The sequence below is a fragment of the Hemicordylus capensis genome, chromosome 1 (genome assembly GCF_027244095.1).
Source record: "Hemicordylus capensis ecotype Gifberg chromosome 1, rHemCap1.1.pri, whole genome shotgun sequence".
NCBI classification, from domain to species: Eukaryota; Metazoa; Chordata; class Lepidosauria; order Squamata; family Cordylidae; genus Hemicordylus; species Hemicordylus capensis.
Window position 1 is genome coordinate 416,892,766 of NC_069657.1, and position 18,185 is coordinate 416,910,950.

Genomic DNA, 18,185 nt, shown 5'->3' on the forward strand with positions numbered 1-18,185 from the left:
CTCCTGGTTACTTATTTTGCTTGAATTTAAAACTACACCAGAGAGGAATTGTTGCCAGCCTCCCCCTTGCCAAAACAGGTCCTTTTATGGACTGTTAACTGGTTAAAGAATGGGAAGCCGAGAGAAGGCATATATGGACCTTTTTCACAGTTGAGCGGTGTATTGGGACGGTTTCTTTTAAACCTATGTATACATTTTCTGGAATTAAGGGTAAGCAGCAAGGTAGCCAGGTTTTCAGATTACACTAAACTGTTCAGAGTGGTGAAAACCCAGATGGATTGCAAAGAGGCTCCACAATGATCTCTCCCCAATTTGGTGAATGGGCCACAAAATGCTAAATGTTATTTTGGGAGATGGGAACGTATGTCATTTTTGAAACCTCAACTTGGCTCAGAAAATTATCTGAGTTATTTTCAGATTTGTTGTTGGGTGTGTGAGGGAGGAACTCAGATCATTTCCAAACCAATCTGTGGCAAATGGGAGATAGTTTGCCCATCTCTCATTGTGATATCATGCTGATTTGTGTGCCATAGACATGTTCCTTATACAATTCAATAACATAATCGATGGGGGCTTTCCTCTGGGTGACCCTAGTTTAGGGGTTAACTACTGGAGTCACCTTCAGAGGTCCTCCACCCAATGCCCCTACCTTCAGAGGCAAGGCAGGTGGCAACTGGGGAAAGGGCTTTCTTGGTTGTGGTACCCTGCCTATGGAATCCTCTTCCCAGGGAGGCTAACATAGTGCCTACATTGCTGTCTTTTAGCTCACATTAGAAGACTTTTATTCTCCCAGGTCTTTTAGAATGAATTTTCCTCACTGCTGAGCAACTACGTTTAAGTCTACAATTACTTTTATTTTCTAATTTATCTTTTAAATTATTTTTATCATTTTCTTGTATGCTGCTTTGCATATTTGTTTTACTGAAAAGCAGTCTAGAAATTTAAAATGTGTAAGGGAGCCCCATGAATGAATGAGGGCAAATACCTTGAATCAGCCATGTTAGGAACAAAGTTTTGTCAGAGCTGTGCTAATTGTAATTTTTGTCTTGCAAATCTCTTTATGTTTTAAATAGAAAAAAAAAATCTTAATCTTTCTTCAGGTTTCCTGGAAGGCTCCTTTCATACTGAATGGAGAAATACTTAGCTATGAGATCCGCATGCCAGATCCTCGAATCACCCTTACCAGCAACCTCTCGTCTTCAATGAGTTATGTAGTAACCAATCTGATTCCTTTCACAAACTACTCAGTCACAATCGTGGCTTGCGCTGGAGGTGGTGGCTACCTTGGAGGATGCACAGAGAGTCTGCCTACATATGTGACTACTCATGCAACACTTCCACAAGGCATTAGCCCATTGTCTGCAACCTCAATTAGTGAGTCATTTATTGCTATTTCCTGGCAACCACCATCCAGGCCCAATGGACCTGATATAAGGTAAGATAAATAGCAACAACATATGTAACTGTATTAGAGTATGGGCCTCTGAACTGTGGTCCACAGAAGGAAATCCATGAAAGATTACCAAGGGTTCCTCAATACGATTATCAATAATGGCAGTGAAAGTCACCTAAAACATCTTGTTCACCACTGCCAAGTGAATGCTGAGTATTTCTAGGCCACAGTTAGAGTTCATTCAGGAGTTCAATGAAGGATAAATAGACCTGGCCAGAATCCGAAAACGCTTTCCAAAATAATCTGCAAAATACAGGGGTTCTGTGGCTGACTAATCAGTGGGGAACAGATTCCCTAAAATAGGCTGGTTGAAAACCACTGGTAAGGAATTACAGCTTTGTCCCTTCTGCAAATTGATTTTCTATATATGTACTGATCCATGAACTTTGGAATTATGTCATGCATTGTATTGGAATATGAGGCCACCATCACTTATGTGATATATTTACTGGGGTTAAGGGAATTCTCTACTTTTATGGAAACCCAGCAACATTCCACTATATTTGTGTTAATTTTGATCCAGCACTACAGCATTAAGAAAGAGTCTTGATAGGGCTTGTCAGTTCATTATGTGCCTGCAGAATCAATGTCTCCAGTCTCTTCTGTCTGTCATGGTTGTCTCAGAGCCTCCTGCTACAGTATAGAAAAAAGGCATTCCAGTGTTATGCTGTTATGCTGGGCTCAGGAGTTGATAGAGCCCATGTTGGGACAGCAGCCAAGAGTAAGAAAAAGTCATTGCTGAAAGAGACATCATTGCCTTGGCAAAGTCCCATCCTAAATAGGAAACCTTCGTAGCCCTTTCCATTTAGAAGAGTAAATGGGCAGCTAGGATGAGCATGTCCAGCACCTGAGAACTCCTTATTGTCCAGGGCATCAAACTGTACCCCTCATAGTTTATCACTGGGCACAGCTGTACCCATACTTGTGAATTCTGGCACCTTGGAATTCTCCTCTGGACTTCAGTGATTCTACAACCTAGAAATAAGAAAATGAAATCTAGCATATGCATGACTATAGTGTATCCTCTTGTTCTGCCTTAATGTATCTCTGTGATATTTTCCTGTAGACTAATTACTATGCATGCACCATAGAATAAAAAGGTAGAGAGTCTTGGGGAAGCATCTTACATTTCTCTGCATTTACAGTATGACTTCCTTGCCACTGGTCAGAAAAGTAATATGACATAACCTGCCCCTGCAAACTTCATTTTCTTCATGGTGTGCCAATGTGCTTCTTCCAACCAGAACAGTCACTCAAGCAGTTGCTCAGCACAATGTAATGGAGGGGAAAGTGGATAGGGCTGCTGCAGCCAAAAGTGGAGGCGATTTGTTCTCAGTCACTATCCAGTGCTTTAAAAGATTTTGATATTTCTCATGGCTTCTACATCAAATTACAGACAGACCAACCAGAACTAAATCATTCTGAGTTTTTTTGGGGGAAGGGGGCAGTTCCATTGACATTGATAAAATAATAATGCTGAAGTGGTTCTTATGGTGTGAAGACAGTAAAATATTTTGATGACAATAAGTTCAGAATTAAGTTTCTTGGGTTGCTTGCTCAGACTAGATGTGACAAGGTCTTTAGACAGAGAAAGAAAGAAGAGAGGGAATCTCGTAATGAATTAATTGGTGCTAATGGAAGCTTTCCCCATCCCGGTCTTATAGAAGGTTAGGGAGGGTTGTTATCGGGACTGCAGCATGTGGGGAAAGGATTAAATGCCATCTCCCTGTGTGCCATGCTTCCAACCCTGGCCACCCCTTCTGTAACTGCTCTTTTAATTAAAGGGGAAAATGGATTCACCAGTGATGCATTTAGCATTGCATCTAGTTTGCCTCAAGAAAACAACTTTTAAATCAATGTACTTGAATTTGAGCTGCTTTAGTCCTATTGATTCTTCTACATGGTCCTATTGTCATTGTAAAGCCAATAATTATGGCTGGGGATGATGGGAGTTGTAGTTCAAAAATAGCTGGAGGGCCAAGGTTCCCCACCGCTGTTATAAAGGGTGCCTGTGCATGTGCAAAATACTTGGAGACTTCCAGAGTGCTATTCAGTCTTTTTTGGTGGTAATCCCACCTGAAAAAAGCACTCTAGCTTAATGGGTTGGAAATGTCCCCCTTTAAGCCCCGGAAAACCATTTGCTTATTCCAACACCACTACCGAGTATCTTGATCACTTTTGCTCCAGTTCAGCAAATTTGTTTTCCTTTTGGAACAAGAGTTCCTTTGAGAAATCTGAAGTGATGTGCTATTCCTTGCATTTCAATGAAGGTAGCAGATTCACCTGAACATTCTTTACATGAATGACTCTGCTTCCTTTAACAAAATAAACCAGGGAAGCCACATGCATAAGAGATCTCTATGGGCTTAGAGTGTATATGAATGATGGCTTGGTTGATGATGTGTAAATAAGTCCCATTCATTACATGGAACCTATATCAATTTAATTCCCTCTGTTTTGTATCCCAAGACAGAAAATGTCAGATTTGGCTCTATCCTCAAATTTATTTCTGACTAAAAGCAAAAAGTGAATGACTGGAACAGGGAGACGTGCAAGGTTCTCAGGAACTGTTAGAATCACTGATTCAGGTCAAATGTTTAATTCTTTTAGTGCCACACTACATGTTACAGTAAATATGTTTGACTGAATCTCTTTCACTTTGTTATTGTTGCAAATAGCAGCTTGGAGAGGGCAGCATTTTGGAAGCTATTTGCTAGTGATAACATGGGAATATTGTAGTTTGACACCCTGGTTCAGTAACTAATTATAACAAACCACAGTTCCCTGTATATTATGTAATGTGGAACTGTGTTTCATTCTAAAGTGAAAGCAGAATCACTGCTACCTGGACCAAAAGGCACCTTTTTTACTTACGTTTGGCAGTGGGGGAGAAAGGCAGCATTTGCATGTAACATTACACTGGAGCTCCCTTCACTTCTGGCTTTAGAAACTGTGTGTCTGAATGCCGGCAACAACAGTTTCATTATTAAATGGACCCACAGTTTCCCTCCCCAAACTTCCTTTTGTACCTTTGGTTTATAGTGAGGTCCGCTGTCTGGATCTCCAGTTCTGAGGTGCCAGCATTACATCTGAATGCTGGCAGTGCACTTTCCCCCTTCTGCAACTGGAGTAGAGGGAGGAAACTCCTCCCTTACTCCGGCTGCTATTGGCTGCTGGGGCTGTCCTTCATTAAAGAAGGAAGCAATGGCAGCCAGTTCCTCCTCCTCTCTGCAGTCAGAGAGACTGCAGAGAGGGAGCTCTCCATTTTGTCTGAATGAGGACAGGAGAGCAGGGGTGTGGAACCGCGGGTCCATTGGACTCACAGTTCTGTGTTACATCCAAAGGCAGCCAAATTGTTCCTATTTAATTCAGCATTGCTCGCCTCCCAGTGGCTATTGCTGGTGTCTCCCTTATGTTTCTTTTCAGATTATGAGCCCTTCAAAACAGGGAACCATCTCATTCCTTTTGCTATGTAATCTGTGTTGCGATTACAATTTTTTTTTGGTTGAGAAGCAGTATATACATATTTATTATAATAATCTTCATGAGAGAGGAGGCGAGGTGATGGGAGGGGGGACACATAAGCCCAGGGCTTGCAGAGGTTCATTTATGTAGCATTATACCATGGTTTAGCATTACTTCCAAACCTGGTCTGTCTTACAGCCATAGATCCATGGATCTAATTGTACATCTTTTTTTACACTGTAGTATTTGAGAAATCATCTTCACATAAGGATACTGGATACAAAGGAATTTTGTATATTTCCCCTCTGTGCTTTGATATGAGTGTAGCTGCTTCTTGAATCTAAGCAGGTGTGGTCTGCTGTACTTGAATGGAAGACTACCTGAGAAACCTATGTATGTCACCTTGAGTTCCATAATAGAAGGGACATGGTATTTAAATGTGACAGCATATGTTAAATACATATGTTCACATAAAGATTGCTTTAGTGAAGTGTTTTATCAGTGTGTGCATGCATATTAGTAATGCAGAGGACAGAAGAAATGGAAAAATTGTAGCAAATGATTCATATTCCAATAGCAGCATTAATTTTTGAAATCCACATAAAGTGGAATTTGCGAGAAGTGGAATACATGGCAGAAAGAATTCTCGAAACAAAGGAACTGAATGAGGAGAATCCACTCATCCATAAAATTTTCCATTGTTTGTCATAGCTCCCAGCCAGAATCATAACTTCCAGAGCTTTTCCAGAGGGAAGCCATTATAATTAAACTAACTTGAACTCATTTAAATTTGCACTGTCAATGCATCCCTCTTTTAAAATGCAGCTGTAAAGCTTCTGTTGAACTTTTCTTTCTTAAGCCTTCCTGACCTAAAAGTGTTTGCCTGTACAAACTTCAGTCAAGTTATCCTAAAAGGTTATCCAAATGTTTATTGTTATAAACTAATAAATACCTTTAGATTCCTTATTTCCTAATAAAAGAAGCATTATGAAAGACATCTTCATCCATTTGGAAACTAATTAGGTAAGTTACATAAAGTATAACATCCTGAAATGCTTTTAAAAAAACTTTACAGCTGTAAAAACAAAATAATGTGTGACTTTTAAAACAACCTGATTTTTGTGTAATAACATTAGTTGAGATAATCCCAGCGTTCTGCTTGTCTTTTGTGTTAGATATGAGCTCCTGAGACGTAAAATCCAGCAGCCACTTGCATCAAATCCCCCTGAAGATTTAAATCTCTGGCACAATATTTACTCAGGAACTCAGTGGTTTTATGAAGATAAGGGTCTTAGCAGGTGAGATTACAAAAACTATAAAAACAAATGCTGGCATTTTGTATAGCCCATGCTTAATAGTTCAAAGTGTTCCTTGTGTCTCCATGTTGCAAACATGTTAATTATGTAATGAAATATTTTCTGCCATCTCCTTTGGCATTAGCTATTATTAACACACCTGGGTTTATTGCTGGTTTGTCACTCCTGTGTCTCACATGCACTTTATTTAGGTTTTAAAGAACACCACCTTCAGAAAGTGAGTTTTGAGTTGCTGTTGTGATACTAGGAAGCTGTTTACACAGATTTAAAGACTTAATCATAGGTTACAAGAACAGACCTGCCCATTGGAAATGGGGACATCTGCCCAGGAGAAGCATCAGTATAAATCAGTGATGAGATTTAACCTGGGCTCTTTGGGAGTTTGGTAGAGGTTTCTCTGTGAAATGATCAGCCCAAACATGATGTTAATCTCGTGTTCTCTCCCACTCCAATGCTTTCTCAACTTTTATTCACAAGAACCACCCAGCTTGCAATGGGAATGTCTCCTTAATCTCATATAGCATTTTTAATAGTAACAATCCATTAAATAGCTCACCATAGGGATGTGCACAAACCGGTGCTTGGCTGGTTCGGCAGTGGGGCGGGGGGTCCAACACTGACCGGGACGGCAAGGAGGCACACTATCACCCCACACCAGCGGTTTTGCAGGCAGTGCCAGTGGGGAAAATGCGGCAGGGGTGTGTGAGCACCCTCCCTGCTCCTTAAAGGTAAACCCTCCCCCCACCGCTGAACCGGCCCGAACTCCGGACCTCCAAACTGGTCCACTAGTCTGGAAAGGACTGCTGATCCAGTTCATACACATCTGGAGCTTACCATTAGGTAGTTGTGTTATAGCTGCATCCCTCACAATTACAAAGTAAAATTATATAGATTTAATTAAGAGTTTATTCAGAAACAACTCAATTTTCTCCTTCTCCTTTCTCTCCTTTTTCCTTTCTGACTCTAGCCTCCCCTTACAGTATCTCCCTTGGGAGAAATGTATAAACAGCAAAACATAAAAGATACTGGATATAATACAAGAGTAGTGTGATTCTCTCCACGCTCCCCCGCCACATCCTTCATCAAGTAGTTATTACTACTACTATTATTATTTTTTACATTTATATCCCGCTTTTCCTCCAAGGAGCCCAGAGCGGTGTACTACATACTTGTGCTTCTCCTCACAACAACCCTGTGAAGTAGGTTAGGCTGAGAGAGAAGCGACTGGCCCAGAGTCACCCAGCTAGTATCATTGCTGAATGGGGATTTGAACTCGGGTCTCTCCAGTCCTAGTCCAGTACTCTAGTCACTACACCATGCTGGCTCCCTTTTTGGTTTTAAAAAACCTAGTTGGTTTTAAAACCCGGTTTATAGATTCATATCTCCCTGGCAAAACAAAAACACTCTCCCATTGGCTGAGGTGATCATGACATCAGTGCTGCTCAACCTCCCTGCTGCCTTCTGATATGTGTGTAGGAGGACTGGCTGAGTTCTGTGGGTTTGGTTTGTGTTGATTCCTGAAAATGACTGGGAAAGGATTTGTAAAAAGAAATTCAGGAAATCTGGCATTTGTAGATTCCTGCATTTCTTGACTGGCAATAAAGATTATGTTGGAGCGGAGTGGAGATGAGGGAGGTGGGCTGAAAACCACAAGGTCTTCTGTTTCTGTCAGATCTGGTGGAAATTTGGTGAAATTTACCCCCAGGGATGGATAAATCTCTTTAAAATAAAGGGCAACCATTATATTATTATACTTGAATGATTTAACTCATGTCTCTGAGGTAAATAGGCTCAATCATGTAGTCCCTGGCTCCCTAGCTGTGACAGTAGCTTCTTCATTTTTCCTCAGCACTGCTAGGTCTCAGTGCTCCTATTTGGCTTTTACAACCCTCCAACCTTGTAACCCAGAAGCAGAAGAGGCGCTAAGTTCTTTGTAAGGGCCAGGCGGTCCAGGACTTTAAGGCATGACAGTCAAACATCCAACTGTCGCAATTTCAGGACCTGAGTGCACACTCTCTCTCCCGAAACTGGTATTTAGAGGCATCTTGCCTCTTTGACTGGCCTATAGCTCTCAGACTAGTAGCCATTGATAGACCTGTCATCCATGAATTTATCTAAACCCCTCTTAAAGCCATCCAAGCTGTTGGCTATCACCACATCTTATGGCAGGGAATTTCATTAGTTGATTATGCATTGTGTGAAAAACTACTTCCTTTTCTCAGTCCTAAATTTCTTGGCAGTCACTTTCATGGGATGACCCTAGCTCTATTGTTCTGAGAGAGGGAGAAAAAAATTTCTTCACATCATGCATGAGTTTGTAGACCTCTATCATGTCCCCTCTCATTTGTCCCTTTTCTAAACTAAAAAGCCCCAGGTGTTGTAGCCTTGCCTCTTAAGGAAGGTGCTCTAGGCCCCTGATAACCTTGGTTGCCCTCTTCTGCAGTTCTATAATGTTGCAGTTCTTCTTGGCTGCATCTTGGTTGCAGTTCTTCTCCAGTTCTATAATGTCCTTTCTGAGGTATGGTGACTAGAACTGTACACAGTACTCCAAATGTGGCCACACCATAGTTTTGTGTAAGGGTATTATAATAATAGAAGTTTTATTTTCAATCCCCTTCCTAATGATTCCAAGCATTGTATAGGGATGTACACAAATCTTTTCGGCATCTCTAATTCGATGCACTGAAATGATTGGTGTTGCCGCAGCCAAAACATTTCCACTTGGGACAAGCAGTTGCTTTAAGGGGCAGGTAAGTGGGTCCTTACCTGCTCCTTTGCGCCCCCATCACTGTTCTGGTTGCAGCACTGTGTCTCCTGAAAAAGCATACAAGGCTTCTTCCTTGTTCCAAGCAGCCTGTGTGTGTTGTCATCATGTACATGTGATCTGAGCATCTGCAAGTGCTCACACATGCACAGAGCACATGTACGTGGCTGCTGGGAACAAGGAAGTGGCTGGAATGGCAGTGGGGGAGCGGAGCAGCAGGTAAGGACCCACTTACCTGCTTGCCCCCAACCCCCACATGCATGAAATATTTCATGCACATGCCTAGTGTGGATTTGACCTTTTTCACAGGTACCACACAATGAGTTGACACTTTCAGTGAGCTATCTACCAAGATCCCTCAGTCACCAACAGCTCAGACCCCATCAGCGTATACGTTAAGTTGGGGTTTTTTGCTCCAGTATGCATCACTTTACAATTGCTAACATTGAACCACATTTGCCATTTTGTTGCCCACTCCCCTAGTTTGGAGAAATCCTTTGGAAATCCTCACAATCTCTTTTGGATTTCACTACCCTAAATAGAAACAGCAGCACTAACACTGCTAAGCATTTGAAGCCTATGCATAGAACTCAGAGACATGAGTTAAATCATTTAAATGTAATAATGGTTGCCCTTTATTCTCATCAAAATATTACTCTTTCCTGGGGGGGGGGGCATGGGGGGACAGATTTCATCAGCCCTGACAGAAATGTTTCTTAGCTCTTATTAGGGCAAAATGCAAAAAGAGCAAGACCCAGAGCCCGGGTTCAGACGTAACACAAAACCGGAAGTTGGCGAACCCACGGTTTCAATTGAAAACTGTAAATCGTACTGCAGATGTTCATCAAGTTGTGGCCTGCCAACCTCCAGTTCCAGGAAAGGGGAGCCCCTCCCTGCTGCCTGGCCATTGAAGCCTATCCCAACAAGCTCCATGGCTGGACTGTGGACAAAACATCAACCATGTCAGCGGAGCAGCCGCGATTGGCTACGATCTCGAAGGGGGCATGTTGAACATGATCGTGGATTTTCAGAGTGCTCCACCCACCCTCAGCATGGAAAGGGCTTTTAAATCCCCTTAAATGTCATACCATGCCAGCGCCTCTTCTGACAACGATGGTACCGCCACCCACAAAGAGCCCTGAATGTGCATAGTCCTACACAAGCACAATCTGGGGGGCACTATTTCAAACATGATGACTTCCTCAGAGGGGATATGTAGATGAAGGAGGGCAATGGATCCTGGGGTGTCTGTCCTGCCATGACCTAGGATGCTCTTGCAAGGGATCTTCCCAGCACAGCTGTCCAGGCAGACCAAACTGAACTCCAGCTGTAGTGGCAGCTTGCTGTTGGTGGGCTAGTCTTCTCATGAGAGGGCTAGGTTACTGGGGAGAACCAAAGGGTGTGAGCCCTAGGTTTCCCTTCAAACTGCATGCTCACAATATGAGCTAACCCACCCAAAGGGGCCTCACTCTCCAAGGTAAAAGATAGAATCTCGGCGTTGGGGGGGACCCTTCCCTGTGAATCCTTGCACCCAAAAGGGATTTTAATGCTCCATGTGCCATTTCCTGGCCTCACGTACAGACGGGGGAAACACCCATTCAAAATTCCTAGGTCTGGTCTGGTGTTGCATCATAAGCAGATCTACCGGCATGGGGATTTGTAGGAGGAGAAGCTCCAATTTCCAGTCACCTCAGGAGAGCAGGGTATCCATTTCGGCCCCCAAACAAGGGTGCACATTTCCACATGGGCAGGTGGGATGGCAGGGGGTATGCTTTGACAGCAACTTGGTAGCAGTCGCCAAGATAGGGAGAGCACTCGCTGGAGTACCCGTCCCCATGGCTTTCCTCCATAGAGCAACCTGGCTCAATATAGAGCCCCAATGGCCTGGCACTTTTGTGAAAGAGCGATCTGTGGGAGAAGGGGTTATTTTAACATGGCACATTATTGGCCATTACTAATCTGTGCCCCACCTTGTTCCTCACAGACAGTTCTTATGAGTTGTAATGGGTTGTCCCCATAGCCCCATGGACCCTGAGCGGTCCGCACTGAGTCAGCATACTCTGTCTTCACAGTAGTGGGCACTTTCCTTTGACAGGAGCACTACTAACCCTGGTGACTGGCCCTGCTTATGAGTAAGCCTAGGGACCAAACCTACCCCCTAGGAAAGGGGCTAGACCTCACTTCCCCAACCTTTCTGTTAAAAAAAAGATAGAACTTGGCTGCTCAAGAATCCCTGCTTGGGGCTGCCTCTTAAACGTGATCCTGGGCACTCTCCTCTGGCAATGTCCCCCTCCCTGCACTGTGTGGGGTGTCCTGCTCATGTTGCCTCCTGGAGTGCCTGTGCTTGTGAACCTACATAGTTGCCGCTTAATTCTTGAGAAGCAAAGCACTTAGTGCCCTTCCTGTGGGACGTTGCCCTCCCAGTGATGTGATGGTGTGCCCTGCTTATGTTGTTTGCTGATGGTGTGTTTGCTGATGGTGGGCTATCTCTCTCATGAGAGCGCCAGTCTACTGGGGAGAACCATGGGCAGGACTCTTTGGATTGCACGCTCACAGGTTGAGCTAATCCTGGAAAAGTGGGCCCTGCTTGTGTGCCCTGGGAAAAGATAGAACTCCAGTGCTGCAACCCCCACCTTCCATGTGAAGCCTTGCATGCATCCAAAGGGGATCATGATGCTCCATCTGTCAGAGTCTGGCCGTGGGCATGGATGAGGGAAACACCGGGTTCTGGGACATATCTTTAAACCCATTCAAAATTCCTGGGTACTGTCCAGCTTTGCGCTGTATGTAGATCTGCTGGCATGGGGATTTGCGGGAGAGGGGAGCCCTGATTTCCAGTGACCCTGGAATGGCCATTTGGGGGCACAAGCAAGGATGCACATTGCTATATGGGCAGATGGGCTGATAGTGGGCAAGCTTTAACAGCTACTTGGCAGCAGTCACCAAGACGGAGGGGGTATGCCTTGACAGCAACTTGTCAGCACTCGCCAACATAGGGAAAGCACTCGCTGGGAGTACCCGTCCCCATGGCTTTTTTCCATAGAGCTATGCTGGCTTGATATAGAGCCCCAATGGCTGCTATTCTCATATGAGCGTGGTCCGTGGGAGAAGCGGATGTTTTACTTTCTGGCATTAGTAGAATTTTGCTCACCAGTTACCTCCATTCCCCTCTGATGGTCCTTCTCATGAGTTGTAAAGGGGTGTCCCCATGGCCTGGAACTCTCTTGAGCCTGGGTCGGCATGCTCCTTCGGTCCTGCTGCCATTTCTACTGTGCTCCAACTGGAGTGCAGATGACCCTGATGAGTAAGCCAAGGGACCAAACATCTTCCCCCCCCCCCCGGAAGTTGTTGGGCCCCCGTTCCCCACCCTAACCTCCCTTCCCCACCCTTTCTGTTAAAAAAAAATAGAACTTGGCTGCTAGAGAATCCCTGCTTGGGGCTGCCTCTTAAACCCAGCCACGGGCACACATCCCTCTGCCAAATGTTCCCCTCCCACCACTGTGATGGGGTGCCCTGATTATGTAGCCACTTGTAGTGTTTGTACACACTTCATTGTCATTTCTTTCTCAGAGAGCAAAGCACTTGGTGCCCGTCCTGTCATCCCATCCCCTATCCCTCCTGCATGACAAACGGGAGCAAGGGACAGAGTGGGAAGAGAGAATGCCCCTGTGTGACTGTGCCCTTCGACAAGCTGACAAGCCTGCAATGGGACATGGCAGCGTCTTATGAGGGGGAGTTGCCAGTAGGGGTGTGCACAGAACCAGCTGGTCTGCTTTGGTTTGAGTCTGGACTGGACCCAAACCAGACCAGGCCAGTTTGGTCTGGCACCTCCTCAAACCCTCCCTGGTTTGGTTTGATCTGTTGGGGTTTGTGGAAATTTTTTTTTTACTTACCCCGTTCGGCAGAGTTGTTGGAAGTGATGGGGAGGGGTCCACAGAGGTTCCCCCTCCCCCGGTCAGCCTCCCTTCATGCCCATACTGGAGTTACATGTTTGCATGGCCTGGGTCACACAGAGGCCAATTCCACAGGCGCGGTGGCCTCCAAAATGGCTGCCATGGCGGAGGGGGAAGGCCCAAGTGGGTCGAAGATCCAGCTAAACAGCCAGTATTGGCATGAAGGGAGGCTGGCAGGGGGAAGGGGAGCCCCCTCCCCCCCACCACTCCCCCCAAGGGGGTAAGTAAAAGAACTTTTTTTAAAAAATGTCCACGAACCCTCCAAACAGACGGGGGGTGTTTGGTCCAGGGTTGGACTGAACATCGGATGGTTTGGTTCGACCCCAAATGATCAAACCAAATTGGTTCGATGTCAAACCTGTTTGTACATCCCTAGTTGCCAGTACTCGTTTCTTTTATCTCTTAGGATCAAAAGCAACAAGGGAATGAGCTTGGATTCTCCATGTCTTGTTTTCAATGAAATGCACCCCCAGAGGGCTTTGGTTTGGATCTGGACTTTAATAAGGGTTAGGGTTAAATCCTGTACAATTTTCCTGATAAAAATCACCCCTGCAGGTTGCTACTGGAGCTTTAATGTGAATAGCCACCTCCCTGTGGCGTTAATGTCATGATTTTGTTGGGAAATGGCATGGAGAAAAGGATCCCTTCCCACTACCTAGTGATCCTAGTCTGGATTAGGGCTTTCTTACCACTGCATTTGTTTGAAAATGAAACAAGTCTCAAGCATGGGAGTCAAGAAGACATGTTGTGCTAGGGGGCAGACTACAGGAAAAAAGAGTGAAGGAAGAGGCATAGGTAACAAACAATGGAGAAGCCCTTTCCTCACAATAATTTTGCAAAAACTGAACATTAGGGGTCGGGCTGCTGCCATTCAGCTGAATCTGTGATCAGAGCCAACATACAAACAACTTGAATACACTTAGGCTCTGTTCAGAGGTTCAACTAAACACACAGAGTCAGGGGCAAGTGAGCTCATGCAACCCCACTGTGTACATTGTAGGTAGAATGTTTGTGTGAAAAGGTTTGAATGGGAGAATGCTCAGAGAGGAATGTGGACGAGACTTTCAGGGATGTGGTAGAGGCATCCCACTTCATGGCCGATAGCTCCGCTGCTGTCAAGGACTTTGGAGGTCTCGGGGAAGAAGGACATTGGTCTGAGGAAGAGGGAAATGCTCCTTTAGAAGGGACCACTTCCTTGGATGATGAGCCCATATCCTCTCGCACAGGGGATACTCCTCCAGGCAGTGGGGGCCTCCTTATAGTGGGTGATTCGATCATTAGCGGTATAGAGAGATGGGTTTGTGACCCGCACGTTGACTGCATGGTGTCTTGCCTGCCTGGTGCGAAGGTTGCGGACATAACACAGCATCTAGTTAGACTCTTAGACAGTGCTGGGGAGCAGACAGTTGTCGTGGTGCGCATCAGCACCAACAGTGTGGGGAAATGTAGTCAGAAGGTCCTGGAAGCCAAATTTAGGCTGATAGGTAAATGTAATAATAATAATAATTTTGCAGTCCAGGACCCCCAAGGTAGCATTCTCAGAAATGCTGCCTGTTTCACATGCAGGTAAAGTGGGACAGACAAAGCTGAGGGGTTTCAATGCGTGGATGAGATGTTGGTGCCGGGAGGAGGGGTTTAGATTTGTTAGGCACTGGGATACATTTTGGGGAAAGCAAGGCCTGTACAAAAGGGATGGGCTGCACTTGAACCAAGATGGAACTAGACTGCTGGTGCTTAAAATCAAAATGATTGCAGAGCAGCTTTTAAAATGATGCCTGGGGAATAGCCAACGGGAACTGGACAGTATCAGTTTCGGCAAATGCCATCCCTTAAAGTGTGAGTGTGCAGAGGATTCAGATAAAACAGAAGGGGACAGAGCAGAACCACATAAAGAGCAAATAGAAGGCTGTGCCAGCTGGTCAAAGAGTCAAAAGAAAGATAGCAGACGCCAGGGAAGAGATTCAGCATATAGGTGCTTATATGTCAGTGCCAGAAGCCTTCAAGCCAAGATGGGTGAGCTGGAGTGTTTGGCTGCTAACACAGAAATAGATATAGTGGGCATAACAGAAACATGGTGGAACAGTGATAACCAGTGGGACACTGTTATCCCTGGATATAAACTCTATAGAAAGGATAGGGAGGGGTGCCTTGGAGGTGGAGTAGCACTGTATATTAAAGAAAGGATAGAATCTAACAAGGTAGAAAACATAGGTGGACCGGAGTCCTCTACAGAAACCCTGTGGGTGACAATACAAGGCCTGAAAGGAAATGTGCTACTCGGAACATGCTATCATCCTCTGGATCAAAACGCTGACAGTGACTGGGAGTTGCAGGAGGAAATCAGGGAGGCTTCAAGGAGAGGCAGGGCAGTGATAATGGGTGACTTCAATTACCCACACATAGACTGGGTACATTCACAGTCAGGTCATGACAAAGAGGTCAGATTTCTAGATACATTGAATGACTGTGCCATAGAACAGTTGGTCTTGGAACCAACCAGAGAGAAGGCGACCGTGGACTTAATCCTGAGTGGCACCCAGGACCTGGTGTGTGATGTCAGTGTCATCGACCCTTTAGGGAACAGTGACCATAGTGCGATCAAATTTCAGAAGAGGAAACTTCTCCAAAATGAGGAGTATGGTGAAAAGAAAGCTGAAAGGGAAAATCAGGAGAGTCCCTTCACTCCAGAGTGCATGGAGTTTACTCAAAACCACAATATTAGAAGCCCAGTTAGACTGTATACCCAAAAGGAGGAAAGGTACCACTAAGTCCAGGAGGATGCCAGCATAGCTAACAGGTACCATCAGGGAAGCCATAAAAGGGAAGAAGACGTCTTTCTGAAATTGGAAGGCCTGCCCAAATGAAGAGAACAGAAAGGAACAGAAACTCTGGCAAAAGAAATGCAAGATGACAATAAGGGAGGCAAAAAGAGAGTTTGAGGAACAAACTTTAGCCAAAAGTATCAAGGGGAATAACAAAAACCTCTTTAAATACATCAGAAGCAGGAAACCTGCCAAGGAGGCAGTTGAACCTGAGGGAGTGAAAGGGATTATTAAGGAGGATATGGAGGTTGCAGAGAAGCTAAATGAGTTCTTTGTGTCTGTCTTCACAGCAGAGAATACTGAGCATATACCTGTTCCTGCACCAGGCTTTTTAGGAATGGAGGCTAAAGAACTGAGTCAGATAGAAGTGACAAGAGATGATGTTCTAAACTGTTTGGAAAAACTGAAAACTAGCAAATCGCCAGGGCCGGATGGCATCCATCCTATAGTTCTCAAAGAACTCAAATGTGAAATTACCAGCCTCCTTGCTAAAATATATAACTTATCCCTGCAATCAGGCTCTGTACCAGAGGACTGGAAAGTAGCTAATGTAACTCTCATTTTCAAAAAGGGATCCAGGGGCAATCCGGTAAATTACAGGCCGGTTACCTTAACATCCGTTCCAGGAAAATTGATGGAAAGCATCCTCAAGGATAAAATTGTAAAGCACAGGCCCTGCTGGGAGAGAACCAGCATGACTTTGCAAAGGTAAATCTTACATAGGAACATAGGAAGCCTCCATATACCGAGTCAGACCATTGGTCTATCTAGCTCAGTATTGCCTTCACAGACTGGCAGCGGCTTCTCCAAGGTTGCAGGCAGGAATCTCTCTCAGCCCTATCTTGGAGAAGCCAGAGAGGGAACTTGGAACCTTCTGCTCTTCCCAGAGTGGCTCCATCCCCTGAGGGGAATATCTTCCAGTGCTCACACATCAAGTCTCCCATTCATATGCAACCAGGGTGGACCCTGCTTAGCTAAGGGGACAAGTCATGCTTGCTACCACAAGACCAACTCTCAAGATCACAAGATTTGTGACTTTGCCTCACAAATCTTTTGGAGTTCTTTGAGAGTGTCAGCAAGTGTGTGGATAAGGGTGATCCAGTTGACATAGTATACCTGGAGATCAAAAAAGCTTTCAACAAAGTTCCTCATCAAAGACTCCTGAAGAAACTTAGCAGTTATGGGATAAGGGGACACGTACATATGTGGATTGCTAACTGGTTGAAAGACAGGAAATAGAGCATAGGAATAAATGCAGAGTTTTCACAATGGAGGGAAGTAAGAAGTGGGGTCCCCCAGGGATCTGTACTGGGACCGATGCTTTTTAATTTATTCATAAATGATCTAGATTTAGGGCTAAGCAGCGGGGTGGCCAGATTTGCAGATGATACCAAAACTCTTTCGAGTAGTGAAATCCAAAGCAGATTATGAGGAGCCCCAAAACGATCTTTCCAAACTGGGTGAGTGGGCGACAAAATGGAAAATGCGCTTCAGTGTTGGCAAGTGTAAAGTGATGCACATTGGAACCAAAAAACCCAACTTCAAGTATATGTTGATGGGATCTTAGCTGTCATTGACTGATCAAGAGATCTTGAGGTTGTGGTGGACGGTTCGTTGAAAGTTGACTCAATGTGTGGCAGCTGTGAAAAAGGCCAATTCCATGCTAGGGATCATTACAAAGGGGATTGAAAATAAAACTTCTAATATTATAATGCCCTTATACAAAACTATGGTGCGGCCACACTTGGAGTACTGTGTACAATTCTGGTCACCACATCTTAAAAGGACATTGTGGAACTGGAAAAGGTACAGAAGAGGGCAACCAAGATGATCAGGCACCTAGAGTACCTTTCTTATGAGGCAAGGCTATAACACCTGGGGCTTTTTAGTTTAGAAAAAAGATGACTGTGGGGAGACATGATAGAGGTCTATAAAATCATGCATAGAGTGGAGAAAGTGGATAGAGAGAAATTATTCTCCCTCTCACATAACACTAGAACCAGGGGTCGTCCCATGAAATTGATTGCTGGGAGTTTAGGACCAGCAAACGGAAGTATTTTTTCACACAACACATAATTAACCTATGGATTTCCCTGCCACAAGATGTGGTGACAACCAACAACCTGGATGGCTTTAAGAGGGTTTTGGATAACTTAATGGAGGAGAAGTCTATCAACGGCTACTAGTCAGAGGGCCACCTCCAGCCTCAAAGGCAGGTCAAGATGCCTCTGAGTACCAGTGGCAGGGGAATAACAGCAGGAGAGAGGGCATGCCCTCAACTCCTGCTGTAGGCTTCCAGTGGCATCTGGTGGGCCACTGTGCGAAACAGGATGCTGGACTAGATGGGCATTGGGCCCGATCCAGCAGGGCTGTTCTTATGTTCTTATGAGAGGTAAGGGATTCCCAACTTTG

The 18,185-nt window shown here is 44.8% G+C and overlaps 1 protein-coding gene across 1 annotated transcript in view; it reads left to right on the forward strand.

Annotated features, from left to right (window-relative positions):
- Nucleotides 1–18,185, forward strand: part of USH2A (usherin) — a 784,926-nt gene that overhangs the window by 513,554 nt on the left and 253,187 nt on the right. Inside the window, exons 41-42 of the mRNA XM_053283338.1 lie at nucleotides 1,101–1,435; nucleotides 6,094–6,216. Of these exons, the coding sequence (XP_053139313.1) occupies nucleotides 1,101–1,435; nucleotides 6,094–6,216 (458 nt within the window). The remainder of the gene's footprint in view (nucleotides 1–1,100; nucleotides 1,436–6,093; nucleotides 6,217–18,185) is intronic.